Raw genomic sequence first — 21512 nt, forward strand, 5'->3', positions numbered from 1 at the left:
TGATTTAAAACATTATATCTGTGATCAAAGCTCAAGGACGTAGCATGTAACGAAAGTTACCAGAACCAAACCGATGTGATTCGTGTCATTTCAGAACACTGACATCTGAGAGAAGTTCTGGATATCAATTGGAAAAATATTCTAAGCATGGATGTCTGTCTGTGATCGCAGACTGTTCATCATCCTGCACCAAAATACTCTCAGTATTATATGTGGGTTCCTGCTCTTCAAAGGGAACCTCAGATCAAAAATTAATCCTTCTCCATTGTGCATGCATTGGCCTTGGACATGGTCAATATATGGTTTCCCTTTGAAAAGAAAAAGAAAAAAAAAACACTCGTTTTGCTCTGGTGTTTAGATCTTTTAGATTTTTTTTTTTTTTTTCTCAGGATCGAACTTGACAAGTCTCAGGCACATAGAAACACGTACAATACATTTCCCATAGCAAAGAGATCAAGTCCAACTATCACCACACCATAAGGGCCATTAATCAGCTCAACCTTTTCAAGTTCGTTCTAGCTAAGAGCAGAGTAGCATTAGAGGAGGAATTTAAAGGCGACTTTCTGATCTCCATCCATTGCATGCACGTGGTGATGTGAGGAAGGCCAGCATGACATGAATACTGAGTAGTCTTTCCAGAGGCATGGAAGCCCTCTCATGCATGTGAGTAATGTATGTATGCCCAGTCATCTGTCTCCATTGTGACTGGAGGCAAGAAAGTGGACCACCTCTTTCTGGAAGAGTCAGGCTTTTTGCATCCCTCAGTGCTGAGCAGTGCAGTGAAGGGAGTGGAGCTTTATAAAAGGTGGGTTCAGTCCCATGGCTCAGATTAATGAAACATAGAGGAACTGAAGTTCATGTTCTTGTGTGAACATGAGGGAAGCCACATTTTTGCCATCATCTATCAAAATGACAGAGAAAGAGTGGAGTGATCCAGCATATTTGAGATGGAGCAGGACAAAAGATGAGAGAATGTGGTTTTAGGAAGTACTTTTTGAATTGGATTCAAACTTTGTGAATTTGTCAGTGGTGTGAGATACTAGAGAACTAGGGATCCGTATAGTTTTGAAACTGATTAATTGGTGGGTTGTCTCAGTGACTTTTCAATCAGTATTAATGAAGCACTGTATAATTGGCCTGAATTTGAGGTCATCTAACCACAGTTGAGCACATTTCTTTGGGAACATGTACATAAGTCACATTCTTGGATAAAATGGTTTGCAGTGGAAGTTGAACACTCTAAATGGGATACTCAAAAAACAATACAAGATGCGACTCAGTGGGCAAAGATGTTGATGTCTGCATGTCTTTCAAAGGGTTGAATTTCAAAGCAGAACTTTTCCAAGAGAAAACGTGTACAGTTTATAACCAGGCAGACTGTTTCATACACCAGAGCTTAAATGTTATACACGTGAAACTTGTTCGCAAAAAATAAAATAAAAAATAAACTGAACTTTTTTTTTTAAATCTTGATGTGATTTCAAAGATATTGACAAGGCAGTTTACAGACTTTCATGCCAGACTGTACAATAAGTTGTAGCCAATACATCTAGACATTTCCATCACACTGGATGAGAAGCACTGCGACAAAATAAATAAATAAATAAATAAAAAAGATAAAAAAATATATATATTTCTGTATATCCATTAACTTTATTCAAGCACCTTAAAGACAAATGTATTATTAAAAAATGCACAGTACACAATCTTTCAGCCTAAGGTGAAATCATTACGCGCAATAACAACAATTTGGGACATATATTATGTAATTTATCGGATAACTATGTGTGTGGAGCTCTATGAAAAGCCATAGAAAACTTTGTCTTCAAAATTCATCAACCCTATTTATTCTTTAGTGCACATGAGCAGTTAGAGCTGTAACACTGTAGAAGTGTGAGCTAAATTCTTTGACATTGCCAGCAATTTGTCGGAGGCTGAAATTCACCACAAAAATCAATAATTTTGCTCTATGACAATAGAAATAATTTACGACCCCAAATATTTGTCTCAGATGACAAACTGTGACCAATATCATACAGTGTGGTAAAGATAGTTTAAAATAGTAAAATTCTGATGAGAAAACTTCTTTTTTTTTTTTTTTGAAAGCTAACACTAAATATAGTGCTCATTAACTTGCTTCCATTAAAATGACCAAAACTACACTAATTTATCAGTTGTAGAATTTTTTTGATAAGTTAAATGTAAATATTATTCAGGTAAGAATAAAAAATAAAATAAAAAATTGTGCTGTATTGTACACATTCTAAATTATGTTGAATACAGAGAAATCTTGGCTTGCTTAAGTCAGTAATACCGCATTTTAGTGTGTGTGTGTGTGTGTGTTTGTTTTAAGTTTCTTATGTCTGTGTTCAAGACTGATACTGGAATCTTCCTTAACCAAACAGTGCTTCACAATCCCTCTTAGCACTTTATCAACCCACAGCTTTGTGCAGAGTGGAGACCGTGCCGAGTTCAAGACCTTATGAAGTGTGTGAGTGGGCTGAAGAAGTGGAGTGTGTGTGAGTTTATTGAGGAGCTTTGCCATATCGATCACCCACCCGAGTCCCTCTGAAGAACATGCCAACTGGGTGTTGAGAAATGCAATTTAAGATTAGACCAAATATATCATCCAAAGACGGGCCCCAATTGTTCGCTGAATCCTTTGAAAAATGTAGAGATATGTCCATGGAGAAATTAAGTAAGCGCTTTTTGAATAGACTTTGTCATCAAGCACAGAACTTGTGAAAGTCTATTTAAACTGTCGTCTATAAAAACAAAAATGCTGACAGAAATGCCTTTCCGACCTCTGAGGGTTCCGTTTAAAATGATTTTTCATATTTGGTAGAACAGGCCATTTGATTCTGAGGCAGAGGCAGTGATGGGTGAAGATTGCATTTATCCAATGATGTTTAAGTTTTACAGTGAGAAGTAGGCATGGTGTTTTGGTCATCTTGACCAAATGAAGTGTTCGGTGTCAAGAGTGGGTCTGCTTTCTCTCCATTACACATCATCTCGGTTCGGGCCAGCCACAGGCCCACTGATCATTTAGAAGATGCTGTCAGCAATTTGTCAAAGTCTCTACAGAATTTTAACAACCTTGTTTACTGGTGCATATATTCACTCATACCTATAGTCACATGGCATTTGTACAGTGACTTATGTGATTCACATGTTAATCCACTGGATGATGAAGATGCACTTCCCTCTCCTGTTGTTGTCGTCTCTAGTGTTGGAGGTAAAGCATTACAAGTAACGCAAGTTACGTAATCAGATTACTTTTTTCAAGTAACTAGTAAAGTAAAACATTACTTTTTAATTTACAAGAAAATATCTGAGTTACTTTTTTCAAAAAAGTAACGCCAACTACTTTGTTTTCCCATTTATTGACTGACAAGTCTCCTGTCCCCATACTGGAAGAAATCAGAAGTACAGAGGCGCTGTGTGAACATGATGCAGTTATAGACTAAATATGAATGTGCATTAATTCATCCCACTTTGTAAAAAAAAAAGATTTATTATTCATCAAAATTAATAAAAACAGTAAAATGCAAACTCAGAATATGATGCAAACCTGCAATGATTAAATATATTAAATAACACAAATGTATCTAATCCCATTTTATTAACCGATGTCAAGTTCAACCATACTAATAAGAAAATGACTTTAGATAAACTAACAATTGTGCTTCATTGTTTTTTTTATTTTTTTTTATTATTGCTGGAGAGTGTTGAACCTTCCTTTCCTGCGTTTTACTCTACAGAAGTGAATTTACTTTTCCTTCAGCCTGAGATTTATTCATTACACTTTTTGGTGTGAAAGGGCTTTTACATTGGCTATAAACAGAACTTATTTATATAGTAATGCGAAAGTAACGCAAAAGTAATGTAATGCATTACTTTCCATAAAAAGTAACCAAGTAACGTAATTAGTTACTTTTTTAGGGAGTAACGCAATATTGTAATGCATTACTTTTAAAAGTAACTTTCACCAACACTGGTCATCTCTGCCTTGTCATGTCTGAAGTTTGGTTCCATAACATAGCAGATGGACTTAGGCTAATGACCACAGCCTTATAAAACTGGCACAGAGCCGTTCAATCGTGGTTACTTGTCATGTGCATTGTTTAGCATGACACTTTTACATGCTACAGTATAGCCATTTTTGCATGTGGTAAAATTGACATTTGTTTCCTCGACTGCAAAACTGAATATGCTGAACTTTTTACTAAGAAAGAGCTACATCTGTAAGTGCAGAGAACTGATACAAATTTCCTTATTCTTAGATTCTGATTCAAATCCTCTTTTTTTGCTTTCATCCATCCATCCATCCATTAAAATATTACATTCATGTTTTAGTCCATTAAAATATTGATCCAGTCAGCCATTAAATTGTTCTAGCTATTCATATATCAATCTATTTAAATATTTAATCCAATCACCCATTAAAATATTTTATTCATTCATTCATTATTTTTTATCCATCCATCCATCCAAAAAATTCCATCCATTTGTGCATCCATTAAAATATTCCATCCATTTATCCATCCATTAATTAAAATATTCTATCCATTTATAATAATGCTGAGTTTTGCGAATGAGGCACAATGCATAATGAGCTTAATTTGCATTGACAATAGGCATGTTTGAACTATAAAAAAATGACAGTGGCTTTAAATACTCAGTGCTTTTTATGGGTAAAACTAGAGTGTGGGTGGTTAAACTATGTAAGCCTGTTTCCACCACAAGTCATAATAATGAGAAGGTTTCTCATAATTATGATTTATTCATCCAAGATGATGCCGCTGAGTTCAGATGTTGTCCAGGTTGCTCCAATTAGATTGTGTTCTTATTTACTTTTGTAAATTTTTTTGCTCTCTCTTTTTACACACATATCGTCTGCACTTTTGGACATTGGACACCGCTTCACTAACCTGTTTCAGGACACTTTATCCTCCAACCCATCGTGGCCATCTGAGATTCTCCAGAATGCCGAGATGAACAATGGCCACTTGAGTAACCCACTGCGGCGATGGATCAAGAAACACCACAGGAAATGTGCTGGGATTCGCAACAGACTAAGGAAAAGAGCACACAGCCCTCCTCTGCCGAGCATTCTGCTTGCCAATGTCCAATCTCTGGAGAACAAGATGGACGATCTTAGAGCCAGGATAAGTTTCTAACGGGACATTAGGGACTGTAACATACTTTGTTTGTCTGAAACATGGCTCACGACCTCGGTCCCGGTGTGGCAGGGGAGGCGTGGTTCAGCGAGGTCTGTGACGGGAGAGAGAGTGAAGAGACGAGCGGTGGTAATTGGGTCAAGTGAAAAACGAGTAACACCTGGTTCTCATTGCAGTGATTGGCATGAGGAAGCAGTATTTAAGCCAGCCGTAAACCAGCGAGGGCTGAGAGAGCTGAGGACTCATGGGGACTCAAGCAAGCGAGCAAGCGGGCAAGCGAGCAAGCGGGCAAGCAAGCAAGCAAGACTGTAAATTGCCCAGCAGTGGTTTGAATTAAACGTATGCGCAGGTGGCCCGACTTTGTTTTATTTTTTGTTGACTAATAAATTCCCACGAGCCTCAGAAACGCCGACCCTGGTCTCCTTCCTTCTCCTACAAACGAACATTATCACACCCGGACACTGCTGTAACGCCGTCTGATAACTTCTCTGTTTTACGGATGGACAGGACAGTAGAGGCTGGTAAATCCAAAGGTGGTGGAGTGTGTTTCATGATCAACAGGAAATGGTGTGACCCCAGGAATATCTCCACTCTGTCGCGCTCCTCCTCGCCTCATCTGGAACATTTATCCGCCTATTCTATCTGCCCCGGGAGTTTTCATTGATCATCATTACTGCTGTCTACATTCCACCACAGTCAGACACAAGGTTGGCTTTGTCTAAGCTTCAAGATGTGCTCAGCGGTTACATTAACAAACATCTTGACGCTGCTTCTATCATCGCGGGGGATTTTAACAAAGCCAACCTCAGGCAGGTCATGCCTAACTTTTATCAACATGTATCCTGTCCAACCAGAGGACTGAATACACTGGATCATTGCTACTCTCAGTTTAAGAATGCCTACAAAGCTCGCTCACTATCGGCTTTTGGCAAATTTGTCCATGCCGCCATTTTCTTCACACCAGAATATAAACAAAGGCTTGTTCAAGAACCCCCGGTGCAGAGGGCAGTGACGTGCTGGTCCGCCCACTCTGAAGCCATGCTACAGGTGGCTCTTGATGACGTAGACTGGGACATGTTCCGAGCGAGTTCTTCTGACGTCAGCGAGTTCATGGATGTAGCATTAAGCTTTGTAAACACACTAACCGAACATGCTACAGATACAATAACTATAAGGACCTTCTCAAATCAGAAATCGTGGGTGGACAGAACAATCCGTGCTGCAGTAAACAAATGCACTGCTGCATACAATGCCGGTCTCTTGTTGGGGAACATGAGCGAGTAAAAAACCTTGTGCTATGATCTCCGACGGGCAGTAAAAGCCACAAAACACAGATACAGGGAATGCATAAATTCCCATTTCAAACCATAGACTCCCTACGCATGTGGCAAGGACTAAGAACCATCTGTGCCTTTGGAAACCAACCTGTCCTCCAACTAATATGCTCGTATAGGTCGTTTGTCCAAATCCCTGAAATACGACCCATCAGAGCGTATACTACAATTGCACCCCTATCGGCAAAAGGTCGTTTTCATATTAATGTTTTGTACTCTTTTATTTGCATTGTGATTTGCGTTTCGTGTAGCTCAGTTGGTAGATTATTGCGTTATACCTTGATATGCAATCATGCTATCATGGGTTCGATCCCAGAGAATGGACGTGCACTTAAAATGCATATGCTCAATAAATCATAATTTAGCATGATTTCTGTGAGGGTTAGGTTTAGGGGGTGGGGTTAGGTGTGGTCATTCGAACGAATAAGCCACCTAGTAAAATATGTACGAATTACTGTGAGATCGGTATAAAAAGTCCACACATTGTATTTAAATAAACGTGCGTTTTGATTGGTAATGACGTTATACGTCATTTCATGACGACAGACGCAACGCGATACTGTCATTATTTTTACGCCCGCTAGAGGCTGCTTAACTTTAAAACGTAAATATAGGTCGTAATAAGGACCTATATGGTCGTTTTTTGTTGGAGGACAGGCTCTTGGAAACAAATCCTCTGCAGATGTGAGAGCAGACCCATTGCTGGCTGATGAGTTAAACTCTTTCTACAGCCACTTTGAATGCAACCGAGGCAGTGCAAGTCTGCCGATCAGCGCGTCAGGAAGCAGCAGTCAGAACAGTGATAATCATGTAATCACAGTGTCGGAGGACAAGGTTCGGAGGGCTCTAAAGCGAGTGAACGTCAGGAAAGCAGCAGGTCCTGATGGGATTTCTGGCCGTGTTCTGAGGTCCTGTGCTTATCAGCTCTCTGGTTTGTTTACATCTATTTTTAATGAGTCCTTTGCTACCTCGGTGGTTCCCACCTCCTTTAAAAAATCTGTCATCATTCCTGTGCCTAAGAACAATAACCTTGCCTGAATGACTATCATCCAGTTGCCCCCACGTCAACAGTCATGAAGGTCTTTAAGAAACTTATAAAGAACAACATTTACTCCTCCATCCCTGATACTTTGGACCCTCTTCAGTTTGCCTATCGCCCCAACAGATCTACTGATGATGCCATCTCTCATGTCTTCTCTCGCGCATATTGACAGCATCAATGGGAACTATGTAAGGCTGCTATTCATCGACTATAGCTCAGCTTTCAATACTATAGTCCCCATCAAGCTAGCTTCCAAACTCATGGACCTTGGCCTGAATTTTTTCACTCTGCAACTGGATTCTTGATTTCCTCACTGGAAGACCTCAAGTGGTGAAAGTAGGCCAGTTCACCTCCAACTCCATCACCCTGAATGTGGGAGCTCCATAGGGCTGTGTCCTTAGTCCCCTGCTCTACACACATGACTGCATGTCTTCCCACAGCTCCACATCTATTATCAAATTTGCTGTTAATTCTGGGGTTCTGGGCCTCATTTCCAACAATAATGAAGCTGCATACCTGGATGAGGTAGGCAAACTCACATCATGGTGCCAGGACAATTGTCTCTCTATGAATGTGAGTAAAACTAAAGAGCTGATTGTGGACTTCAGGAAGAGACAGCAGCAGCCCTATATTCCTCTTACGATCAGCGAGATCCCTGTGAAGAGGGTGAGCAGCTTCAGGTACCTTGGTGTAAACATCTCCGAGGACCTGACTTGGTCTACCCACATTCAAACACAGGTTAATAAAGCCAGGCAAAGTCTGTACCATCTGCGACAGCTGAGAAAAATCAGGATTTCGCCAGCAATCCTGAAAACTTTCAAATCAGGGGCCATAGAAAGTGTATTGACTCAGTGTATATCAGTGTGGTATGGGAACAGCTCCAGTCAAGACTGCAAAGCCCTGCAGAGAGTTGTGCACTTAGCTGAGCGCATCTCAGGGTCTGCTCTCCCCTCGCTGCAGGACATCTACCTCAAAAGCAGAGCTGTTAAAATAATCAAGGACTCAAACCACCCTAGCAACGTTTTTTTCACTTTGCTGCCATCTGGTAAGTGCTTCCATAGCCTGATGGCAAAAACTGAGAGACTTAGGTGGAGTTTCTTCCCCCAGGCCATCAGGCTCCTAAACTCAAAACCAGCCTCTTAACATCAACATGACTCCACTTAATAATCACTCAATCAGTAAGATATTCATCATTCTCTACCTCATATTGACATATTGACAGTGTCACAACCTGTTTGCACATTCGCCTCTTGTACATTCCTGTGTATCTTAATATTTAAGACTACAGTATAATGCACATATGCACATTCGCCTCTTGTACATTCCTGTGTATCTTAATATTTAAGACTACAGTATACTTTCATGCACATTTTATTTTCTATTCTATATTTAATTCTACAGTATACTTTTATTATATTTTATTCTTATATTTTTATTGTTTACTTTTATTTCATTTTTTCATACCTATATTTATGTATATTTTCCTCTGTGTTGTATTCTTTAATAATTGCACTGTCCATGGAGCGGACCTGACTCACATTTCACTGCTGGTTATATATTCTCTGTATAATCGTGTATGTGACGAATAAAAATCTTGAATCTATTTTCTCAAATAATGACTTATTTTCTCGATATATTGACTTATTTTCTCAAAATAATGAATTTTTTTTTCTCATAATAATGAGAAACTTTCTCAAAATAACTTATTTTCTCGAAACAATGAGAAACTTTCTGTAAATATTGAGAAACTTTCTCAAAATAATGACTTATTTTCTCGAAAAATAAGAAACTTTCTTGAAATAATGACTTATTTTCTCATAATAATGAGAAACTTTCTCGAAATAATGACTTAATCCAATCCATGTATGCGCAATGCAAGAGTGACTGCACCCTAGCAACATCTGCTGATCAAAGCCATGCAGGAACACCACAAACATTGCCTTGTTCTGTGTTTTAAAGTCGATAATCTGTCATTAAATAACGATTTCATTTTTTGTTGCAGTAAAGGAGTTTCCATTGCGGTAATTTTGAGTGGCTTAATAGCACGGTATGCGGTATTATCGCTATATATATATATATATATATATATATATATATATATGTATGTATGTATGTGTGTGTGTGTGTGTGTGTGTGTGTGTGTGTGTGTAACGATACACAAGGTCATATTCAGAAACCAATGAAACCGAAACTTAATAGCGTTGAAACAGGAAGTGAAGTAAATAGAGGAGAATGACAAAATAATGATCCACATAACAGAACATAAACCTGACAATAAGACAATACAGTAACAATAACAATATTGTTACAATATTGTAACAATAATCAATATTGACAATAACAATAGCCTATGTGTATAACAGTTCATTCTGATCCTCGAATCTGACTGGACAAGAGCCTTTTATTTAGATTTCCACATGCACGTTCTAGACGGGCTGACAGTCATTCTTTAAACCATTCATTCAACTACACATTTAAAAAAATGCTGCTTCATTCAAAGAGAGATGTAATAAAACACGCTGTTGAAATCAATTAACTTTGAGTGCCAAGTTAGAAGGCTTGCTGACCAGCAATGCGTCGATGCTAAGACAGAGATTTGGCTTTCTTTGGACATGACAACTTATTTTCACAAATATATATGACTCGCAAGTAATCGCAAATGCTCAGTTGATCTTTCTCTCATTCGCTGTCTGTTTAGGCTTGTTAAGTGCAAATCTACGGAGCCTCTGTTCAAATCAGAATGGTACACATTATGCTATCATTACTAACTTGTTTAATATTCAGTACATATGCACTAAGTGTAAAACGAGAAGGGCATAACCTTATGAAAAAATAAAACACGCAAAAATTGCAGTTGCTGCAGGTGGGAAGTAGTGGCCTAGTGGTTAGAGAGTTTGACTTCTAACCCTAAGGTTTTGGGTTCAAGTCTTGGGCCGGAAATACCACGACTGAGGTGCCCTTGAGCAAGGCACCAAACCCCCAACTGCTTCCCGGGCGCCGCAGCATAAATGGCTGCCCACTGCTCCGGGTGTGCGTTCAAGGTGTGTGTGTGTTCACTGCTGTGTGTGTGCACTTTGGATGGGTTAAATGCAGATCACGAATTCTGAGTATGGGTCACCATACTTGGCTGTATGTCATGTCACTTTTCACTTTTTCACTTTTCTTGCATTGCTTAGCGGTTTGCTTGTCAATAGTGCAGTATTGAGATATTGCGGTTATCGTGACAGCCCTATTGTTACCGACTTCACATTGCTTTTAAATGCAATTTTTAACAACCACATTCCTATTTATGATCATTCTGGTAGCACGTGAAGGCAGCATCAGTGAAATCAATGAGACAATGGTAGCTTTAGCATAATTAGCCTTACAGAGAGCCAAGAAGCTCTTTTGGAAAACAAAATATGAGGCGTGATGCTTACTTTGTCTGGAGGTTGGATGTTTGCGCACAAATTGTTGGTATCTGATCATGGTTGTATCTCTCTATTAGTGCTATTGGATCTTAGCGCTGCGTTCGACACTTTTGAACACAACATTATTTTTCATAGACTAGAAAACCTTGTTGGCATTAATGGAAGTGCTTTACCATGGTTTAAATCGTACTTATATGACCGCCATCAATTCGTAGCAGTGAATGAAGAGGTATCATATCGATCCCAAGTGCAGTATGGAGTACCTCAAAACTAGGGCCGTTACTCTTCACGGTTTACATGTTATGCTGAAGATACTCAGCTCTATATTTCTTTGCGGCGCTGCAAAACATACCAATTTGAAAAACTAGCTGAATGCATAGTCGATATAAAAGAACTGGATGACTAGTAATTTCTTACTACTAAAGTCTGAAAAAACAGAGGTGTTAATTTTAGGACCTAAAAACTCTGCATGTAATAACCTAGAACACTGTCTAAGACTTGATGGCTGCTCTTTCAATTCTTTGTCATCAGTTGGGAACCTAGGTGTGCTATTTGATAGAATGTTTTCCTTACAAAGCCACGTTTCTAGCATTTGTAAAACTGCATTTTTTCCATCTCAAAAATATATCTAAATTATGACCTATGCTCTCAATGTCAAATGCAGAAATGTTAATCTATGCGTTTATGACCTCAAGGTTAGATTATTCTAATGCTTTATTGGGTAGTTGTTCTGCATGCTTAATAAATAAAATCCAGCTGGTTCAAAATGCAGCAGATAGAGTTCTTACTAGAACCAGGAAGTATGACCATATTAGCCCGGTTCTGTCAACACCGCACTGGCTCCCTATTAAACATTATATAGATTTTAAAATCTTGCTTATTACTTATAAAGCCCTGAATGGTTTAGCACCTCAGTATTTGAATGAGTTCTTGTTACATTACAGTCCTCCATGTTCGCTGCGTTCTCAAAACTCAATTTGATAATACCTAGAATATCAAAATCAACTGAGGGCGGCAGATCCTTTTCCTATTAAGCGGCTAAACTCTCAGTTTAAATCTAGATTAAAGACCCATCTCTTTAACCTGGTTTACACGTAACACACTATTACACTTCTAATATCCAAATCTGTTAAAGGATTTTTAGGCTGCATTAATTAGGTAAACCAGAACAGGGAACACTTCCCATAACACCCGATGTACTTGGTACATCGTTAGAGGAATGGCATCTACGCTAATATTAGTCTGTTTCTCTCTTATTGCGAGGTCACCTTAGCCACCAGATCCAGTCTGTATCTAGATCAGATGGTCACTGCAGTCACCCGTATCCAGTACGTATCAAGACCAGATGGTGGATCAGCACCTAGAAAGGACCTCTACAGCCCTGAAAGACAGCGGAGACCAGGAAAACTAGATGATCCCCAGATACAGATCCCCTGTAAAGACCTTGTCTCAGACGACCACCGGGACAAGTCCACAGGAACCTGTTGAGTCCTCTGCACAATGTGACTTTGCTGTAGCCTGGAATTGAACTGCTGGTTTCATCTGGCCAGAGGAGAAATGGCCCCCCGACTGAGCCCCCCGCTGTCACCTCTGGCTTGCTTAGTTGGGGACACTTCATTTACGTCGACTTGATTGCAAATGATTGCAAAGATACTATTTAAACTGAACTGAGCTGGACGATGACATTACTGAATTTAATGATGAACAGCCTTTAACTGTCATTTTGCATTATTGACACACTGTTTTCCTAATTAATGTTGTTCAGTTGCTTTGACACAATCTGTTTTGTTTAAAGCGCTATATAAATAAAGGTGACTTGACTTGGTATCGATCCCTCTTTCAGAAGCAACCTTTGCACAACTCCAGCACTGAACTGAATCTCGTTTGTGAGGCAGTCCGGCGTAAAATGTTTGCACAAACATATAGGACTTTCAGGATTTTTTTCCGGGACATTTCCTTTCGAAAAATGTAACTACCATGTCCTCAATGGTCTATAGAGTCTCCTATGTTTATTGGTGCATGCCGAAAGACAACAGTTGTAATGCCTCTTTGGCGCTGACATTGTATCTCCAGCTACAGCAATAAAACAGTAATGGCGGACAGATGCTTTTCACTCAGGGCGATGTCTATGCTAATAGGGCAGGGAGTGTCTCAAATGGGTGGGACTTTCCAGAGTTTGACGTCACAATAGAGAGAAATCTAGAACCAGTTGTTTGGAGAGACTGTTTATGATTTATTGGGATTCTAAAAAAAATGAGTGGGTGGATTTTTACTATTATAGGCTGGTTGTTTTCACACACTACGGCCACACAACTGTGTTCAAACACCTTATAAAAATTATTTTTGCATTCTATGACACCTTTAAACAGACAGTTTTTTAAATACTGTACACATAAGACTTTAGTTTTGTATAGTTATGTTTGTTGTTGTTGCTGCTGCATGAATTCTCAAAGGGAACAAGAAGAGGTCCCCCTGTCAATTATTAACAGACTTGTGGGGACTTGTACTAACATATTCCTTCAGGGCTGCATCATGCAGTGCACATAGGATGTGTATTGTGTTTCATAGGCACACATCCATCTGTTAGATCTCACAAGAATAAGTAATTTAATAAGACTTTTTATAGTCTGTCAGTTTTATTTAAGTCCACTGCGTGTGTGTGTGTTAGCTTGTGCACATGAGAAACACATCAGTGATGTGTCTTCTCTATATAACACGTGATGTTAGTCACTCTGATGTTGCCAAGTTGAGATGGTCATCTGGCCCCTGACATTTCCCAGAGCGCTGGACCGTAGATGGACTTCACTGTGTCAGGTCATCTTTGCATCATCCTAGAATTCATGTCTAGTCATTAAGTGTGGCACGTTTGCCTGTGCGTGCTCGAGATTTAAGGCATATTATGCCTTATGTCACCCTCATCATTTGTTTAAATCCCACTGTTTTTTTTATTATTATTTTATTTTATTTGAAATTAAACAGATAAACATCAACCTGCTAGATGATTGCTAAAAAAACAATTTTTGTTATTTGCTATCTGTAGGAGGTAACTATTATTAGGAATAGATTTGTTGTGAAAGGACACCTCACCATTTTTTTCCCCCATCAACGCCCATTACTGTAATAACTCTTGCAATGGTGAGTGCAACATCAACTTACATTAAACACAATGAGATATGAGTTGGCTGGCATGTGCTGAGAGAGATTTAACAGCATAGTCCAACAGGTGTTTTCAATTTATTGCCTTTGACATTTTAGTAAAGTTTACTTTTTTCTTCTGTTGTAGAACAGCAGACAGCAGTGCATCCCTTTTTTGGGGGGGTTCAAATCCTTATATGTTTTCTGTTTTCATTTTGTTGTTTTTAAGCTCGCAATAAAAAAAAATAAAAAATAAAAAACAATAAAAAAAACAATACATATATGTGAAAACTCTTTTGAATATATATATATTATTTATATATTTATTTATTTATGACAGCACATCATACTTGCTGAATGAAATACAATATTTGTTTCTTACTAATTTTGAGGTGTTGATTCCAAAATAGTATGTTATGCTCAAGCTTGTCATACTTAATCACTACATATCATATATATTTCGTGGAATTTTTGCTTTCAACAACCATTTGTTAGGTGAAGAAGTCTAGAAGTCATTACGTCAGCAGAATAGCTGCCACAAAAACATGGTTTCTCTCTTTGTCTAAGTCAGATTACAACTGTTAGCTCAACTCTCAGCCCATTTTCACATGTATGACATTTTATACCTAATTCAGAGTATATAATTGGAAAAACTTTAATTCTATTGTGTGGGAAACAACAACAATAACAACGGTGATAAAAAGTTTATTTATTTATTTATTAATTAATTCCAAAATGCAGGGCCAATTAATAATTTGTTAACTGGCTTTGAAATTCCTTTGTTCAGTTCAGTATTATTAACCAATCTGTTTGACTGAATCACTAAAAAGAACATCACCAGTCATACATTCATAATTGGACAGCACATTTCACTGTTTGTTTTTGAGTTTATTCAGTGACAACAGTGCAACAGAAGATGACTAGTTATTGACAATATATATTACATACAGTGTATTACATACATACAAGTAATTAATTACTAGTTACTAATTTCGTCTACAACAGTGTAATTAGATTACTGTACAAATTACTCTCTCCAAAAAGTATTTAATTACTTATTACTAATTACTTTCTAAATCCCATATCAACCTTGACAAGTTATAAAATGATACAAGAATAGACATGAAATGTTCTTTTAATTCTTAAAAATAAATAATACATAACTACATAAATTATTCTGGTCCCACTATAGATCAAGGTCCAATTCTCACTATCAACTAACTATTAACTTTGAACTAATATATTTTTTTGCCCAAATATGCTCCTATATTTACCGCTTATTAATATTTAGTAAAGTAGTTGTTGACAATTATGTTTAAGAATTGGATAGGATTAAGAATTTAGAATATGGTCTTGCAGAATAAGACATTAATATGTGATTTTTAAGTAATAACAAACAGCTAATATCCCAGCAATATTCATGCAAATAACCAATTAGTTAATAGTGAGAACTGGACCCGAAAGTGTTTCCAATATTCACTAAAGCATTTAAAGTGAGAAGGGTACATAAAAAGAATGCATTTTAAGGTTAGACTTTAAACTTGGATGTTAAATCCAGATGTAACTGTAATTAAATTACAGAAAAAAAATAAGAGTAACCCCTTACTTTACTTTTTCAAGGGAAAAATAATTAAATTACATTAACTAATAACTACAGTAACTAATTTCTTAGTAACTAGTTATACCCAACACTGATTACATATATAAGAATAGCTATATGTTTTTGCTGCACAGCTCCACTAGTGAATTGCTCTGCTGGAAATGCTAGTAGACAGATTTGTGGAGGCCTTAAATCAGGATTTAAAATGAACTGGTAACAAAGTCTACATTTTAGCATTCCCCCATGTTTTTTTTTTTTTATTTTTTAGGTGAGAAGCAAATCCGACTGTAAAACGCTGATTCACTGTCTTAATTAGAGGTGTTTGAGACAGTCGTTTCACCCTCTCATCCCCAGCTGTCTGCTCAAGTGACGTGTGAATCTTAAGCCTTCTCATACACTAGCTATGACTAATTACTGAATCGTTCTTGTGTTAGATGTCCTGGACCGTTTCTAATCCAACAAGATGCTCCACTTCAAATTGCTGACAGAGAAAAAGCCAGCATTTGTGCTACGCTTAGCTTTTGTCCTCAAGCGTTTTTATTTCCTTTATGTTCACAGAAATGCGTGCCTTAGTAATTATGGGTCATTTGCTGGGCTCTTTGCGTAATTAGAAGTTTTAATTGTGCCCCCGGTACAAGGGAATTAGCTAAGCTTTACTCTCCAAAGTGAGCTCCATGCTTCCGCTGCTCTTTGTTGAGGCACTTCCACTCGTCGTACAACTGGCTTAGTAGCATCAGTCAATTACAGCCATTCATGGAAACTCAAGTGCCTTTTTTATTTGTTCCTGTGATGAGTGGACAAAATGTGCAATCTTTCTTCCTCAGAGTCAATTATATGTACTGGGCGGCTCCCAAGCGTTTTGACTCTAATGGCTTTTAGACCAACATGTGAGATATTCCCAGTTTTGAGATTTCGCATAATATGCCTATTTGGTCAATTACAACGAAATACACTCTACCTCTTGTTAAACCGAAGATGTACTAAAAGCTAAATCAATGGATGATGCACTTTTGTGTTTGTAAGAAGATATTGTTTATTTAAAGGGGTCACGGTGCTAAAAAGAACATTATTTGGTACAATGAAATGTGTTTATGCGGTTTAAGGTTAATTGTTTTTTTCCATATAATGTACATCATTGTTGCTCCTCTATGTCCGCCTTGCTGAAACATGTCGATTTTTACAAAGCTCATCATTCTGGCAGATGGAGTATTCTGACGACGACTTTCATACCTTTTAGAGACCTTGACACTGTTATTTACTTGGCAGTCTATGGGACAGTCACAGGCCTCCCTGTTTTCATCCAAAATATCTTAAATTGTGTTCCGAAGACGAACGAAGCTTTTATTTATTTTAGTGATCAATAACAAAATTTTCATTTTGGGGTGGAGTATCCCTTTAAGTACATGATGCTGTTTGGTTCATAATTGTTTATGCAATTTATGAAATTATATTTGATTTATATATGTTAATTTAGACATTTCTTTTTTTTTATAGACTGTTATTTTAATTGCATTATATAAACAATTTAATCCACTGCATTATTTTGCTCATTGCGTCCTCCTGTGGCTGTTTAATCTGCATATAAAACATAAGAAATTAAATATTTGTTTAAATTGTATTTTGTGTTTGACTGTTAAAACAAAAAGTTATTTGTTGTTTGTCTTAAATTGGGGAAATTAAAATACAGTGATTGAATTAAAACATTTTTTTTCTTTTGCTCTTTGTTTTTTAAAAAAAGGTTATGAATAAATGTCAATAATTATCGATACCGAACGATATGAAACATTATATCGTTGATACAATTTTTAGCTGTATCGCCCAGTGCTGTATTCAATACATAAATACGACGATGTATCGTCACAGAGATTTGACGATACAAGTATTGATACAGCTGTGATATTGTGGCACATGTGCTGCAGTTGATCGCGCTTAATTTGAATACACAGTTTAAAACAGAGTACCTAAAAAATAATGAATAGAGCATAATATATAGGCTACAACAAGGTTTAATCTGGCCACATAGGAACTCAACTGGGGTTGCCTGATATAAAGATATGTAATCTCTGAAACAGAACTTCACACTTGCGCAATTTGGACATATAAGTGTCTTATTTGTTTTTTAAACATAGAGAGTGTGTTGATTTGTGCAATGATAACCTACCAGCAATGTTAAAATAATTTTAATATATTAGAATGAGTACATCACAATAAAAATGTATTAGAACTAGTACATTATTATTTATGGGCTTAAAAACAAGATGAAAACAATCAGAATATTGTACCTGGTGGGGAGTGTACAAAGTAAACATGAAACATATGTCATTACCTATATTGTACTTTGGTACAGTTATGGAAGCCCTTCATAATGCAGAGGTCAACTGCCTGCTCTGCCAATAGTTAGCAACAGCCCTATAGTATGCAGTGTTTCTTAAACAGCTGTTTTACTCAATTCTTCTGAGGTGAAATTCAGTGCAGTCCCCGGGATGCATATTGTATTGTGGCATCTGTATCGTGATGCATATAATATCGTGACTTTGCTGGTGATACACAGCCCTACGAAAGACTGGAAGGATGATGGTTTGTGTGGTGCACAGTTTTGACATTGTGGGCTGATATTTGTAAACTCTTTGCCCACGATGTGGTTCACTGAACTTGATTTTGTTGTGGTTTTGTTGAACTTGGATGCTATGAAAGAATGACTGAAAGGACCAAAGGGAGAGATCTAGATCAAGAGAAAGATTACCTGACATTTAAACTTCTAAAATGCATTTGACAGCAGCTGTCAAACTCTTCAACAAATCACTGAAGTCATTTTATTCAAACCTTAACCCTGATGCCTCCTTTGCCCTGTATAAAACTGCCTGTAGAAGAACAAGAGAATCATTTTCAGTCGATGACATGCATGTCAAAATATGCTTCTGTAATAGGCCTATTTTTTTGTACTACTGCATTTGAAATATTGGGTCTTTGAATCTCCAGGTTTTGGATCTTATCTACATATACATCTTTCTACACTAATACTAGTGTTGTCAAAAATACCGGTACTTTGGTAATGCCGAGTACCATTACCCGCCCATAGGCTGCTGCTTTCAGATGCTCTCATATTTATGTGAGTGATCTGTGAAGCTCATCCAAGCTTTCTATCACCCTTATGAAAATTAACCATGGTTTTATTGTAGTAAAAGTGTAGTAACCATGGCTTTTTGGTGTATTGATTACTATTTGTATAACCACTGGTTTACTACAAATACCATGGTTAAACTATGGTTAGTGTGGCAATAAATAGGTTATTTTGTGGTAACCATGTTTGTTTTTGTTTTTTTTGAGGGATAGATTGTAAAAAAAAAAAAAAAAAACAACACAATGGACAATGTATCTCCACTTCCTTCCACTGTAGAAAAGTAAAGCTAAAATGACCCAAGTGTAGGCGCTGTCGTCTTCTCTGTCATTTGGAGCCTGAGTCTGCACAGTAGTGATGATAAGCTGGAGCAGCGGTATCAAAGTCCCACCTAAATTCCTGCAGACCCAATCGCAAGCATGCAATCATTACACTCCATTTTTATAGCATCAAGCAACTAACTTAAAGCAAACTTATTAGAAAAATTAACACTGTTTTTTTTTTATTATTTCTTTGTGGATCACAAATCTTTATTTTTTTTATTTTTCTTATCTGTTGGTATTTGATAGAATCCATAATGCCGTCAATCTGAACAAGATGTCCAGGATCTCTGGCAGAAAAAAAAATAAAAATATGCCCATAAAGATCCAGCAGTATATTTCATTGTACACATGGGGTACTTTTTGATCCCTGTGTGCATCAAATGTTCAGTGTTTGCAGTTAAAAAGCTATTTTTTTTGTTTCATCTGACCATAGAAGCCAGTCCCAGTTCCAGTAGTGTCTGGCAAATTAATATGGTGGAGTTCTTGGATGAGAGCATTTTCTTTTCTAGATTGTTCTTGAAACATTCCCAAACAACATGTGATAATGTAGGTGTTTTTTGATGTTTTATTTATTTTATTATTCTTTTTATTCTTTAAGTCTTTCTGTCACCAAGACTCAACTCTTTTCTGCAGTTCTCCAGCTGTGATCCTTGGAGAGTTTTTGACCACTCAAACTCTTCTCCTCACCTTGCTTTAACACAAAACCCACATCCTTTTCCAGGTAGATTTGTAACATTTTCTGTTGATTGGAATTGTAAATGTGAATTTTCAATGCTTTAGCTCTTTACTTACAGCCACTTTCTAATTTGTGAAGTAGAACAAGAACAATCTTTTGCTGCACATCAGAAATATATTCTTTGAGTGTACTCATTGAGTTGATTAAGGGAATTAGGTCACCATTGTGTACTAGAGATTTTTTTTATTATTATTATTATTATTTTTATATAGTTATGGCAGAATAAAATTGTTGCAATAGCTTTTGTTGTGGTACCAAAACTGGTACTGAGAACCATGGCATTTTACTGGTATTTGTACAACTGATACAACACTATTCAATATATTGAGTTGTGCATACATGCATTTATGTTTTAATTGATTAGTCTGCTCTGATTCTGCCTTCACAGTGCCTGGTTTTTGAAGATGCACCAAATGGGGTAAAGGCGGGTCTGGCAGCCGGATTGCAGGTGGTGATGATCCCAGACGATAACCTGGACAGCAGCCTCACCCAGGAGGCCACCTTGCTGCTAAGAAGCATGGAAGAGTTCAGACCAGAACTTTTCAGTCTCCCAGCCTACCCTTAAGGACAGTAATCACCACAGTGATTTAAATTCCACTATGCTATATCTTGTCAATTTTTGAAAAATGGATTTCAGGCTGCAGTGTAGCTCCTGCAATCAAAAACAGGAGAAACTAATCTTCACCATTATTTCTGTGTGAGCCATGGATTTGCTGTTCAGGGACACAACAGAATGCTGATTGTTTCGATTTTTATTTTATTTTATTTTTTTTTAGACAATCACAACTCTGAATCTCTTTCCTTTGACCACCCAAATAACACTGAGACAAATTTGATTAAGCAATTAGCCTCAGTCTAACCATTAGGCCATATTGACATTTTGCATTTCAACCAATTACAGGGTGTAATTTCTTTCATTTCCCCCCCTTCCAAATGCAGATGTCTTGAGCGTTTGTGTCTCTGTATATAAATCTTTGATTCAAGCTCACAACTTTCCGGTCATGGTTTAAATTTACAGTACGTGGCGGTTTAACAATCCCACTCAACCAGCCGTGTTTTCTATTAGCATTACCTTTCCTCTTTGCAGAGGTCTATTAAAATACCAAAGAGATTTTTTGAGTTTGAATCCATGTGGCGTAATCCAATAAAGGGTATCCGAGAGCACAGTCGTCTTTCATCTTCTTCCAGTGTCCGCCCTCACAGAGCTGGAGTTAGCATGTTCACTCACTTCAGCGCTGTCCAACATCTCAGAGAGTTCAAGCCTGTCTTCTTTCAGCCTTCCCCTCTGGTAGGAAGAAAAGGGTTTTTGCCAGCATCCTCTTCCTCCTCCGCATATGCCACGTCCTTTCATCCTTAAAGATGGGGTAATCTGGAAAGCTTTTCCTTCTTTAGGACTTTCCACTCCAAGAAGGCCTTTTACATGTCATTTCACACCTGAAGGATCTAAGGCTTAGGGTGTGAGCGTCTGGAGTGTGTGTGCATTCACCAGTGTTAGAATTTTTTTTATTAATGAGCAATATTAACCCTGGTGGATTTGATTTTTAAGGGGCATTTTTACAAATTCTTTCATGTAAAACAGTAAGTAACACCCATTTGTCAAATAATTCACAGCTGAATTGAAATAAACAATCTAA

The 21512-nt window shown here is 37.5% G+C and overlaps 1 protein-coding gene across 1 annotated transcript in view; it reads left to right on the top strand.

Moving 5' to 3' along the window:
- LOC122136042 (pseudouridine-5'-phosphatase-like) overlaps positions 1-21372 on the top strand; it is a 32833-nt gene extending 11461 nt beyond the window's left edge. The window contains exon 3 of the mRNA XM_042717572.1: positions 20267-21372. Within this exon, the coding sequence (XP_042573506.1) occupies positions 20267-20443 (177 nt within the window). The 3' untranslated portion in view covers positions 20444-21372. The remainder of the gene's footprint in view (positions 1-20266) is intronic.
- The last annotated feature ends 140 nt before the right edge of the window (positions 21373-21512 follow it).

The sequence above is a fragment of the Cyprinus carpio genome, chromosome B1, assembly GCF_018340385.1.
Source record: "Cyprinus carpio isolate SPL01 chromosome B1, ASM1834038v1, whole genome shotgun sequence".
In the NCBI taxonomy this organism is placed as follows: domain Eukaryota; kingdom Metazoa; phylum Chordata; class Actinopteri; order Cypriniformes; family Cyprinidae; genus Cyprinus; species Cyprinus carpio.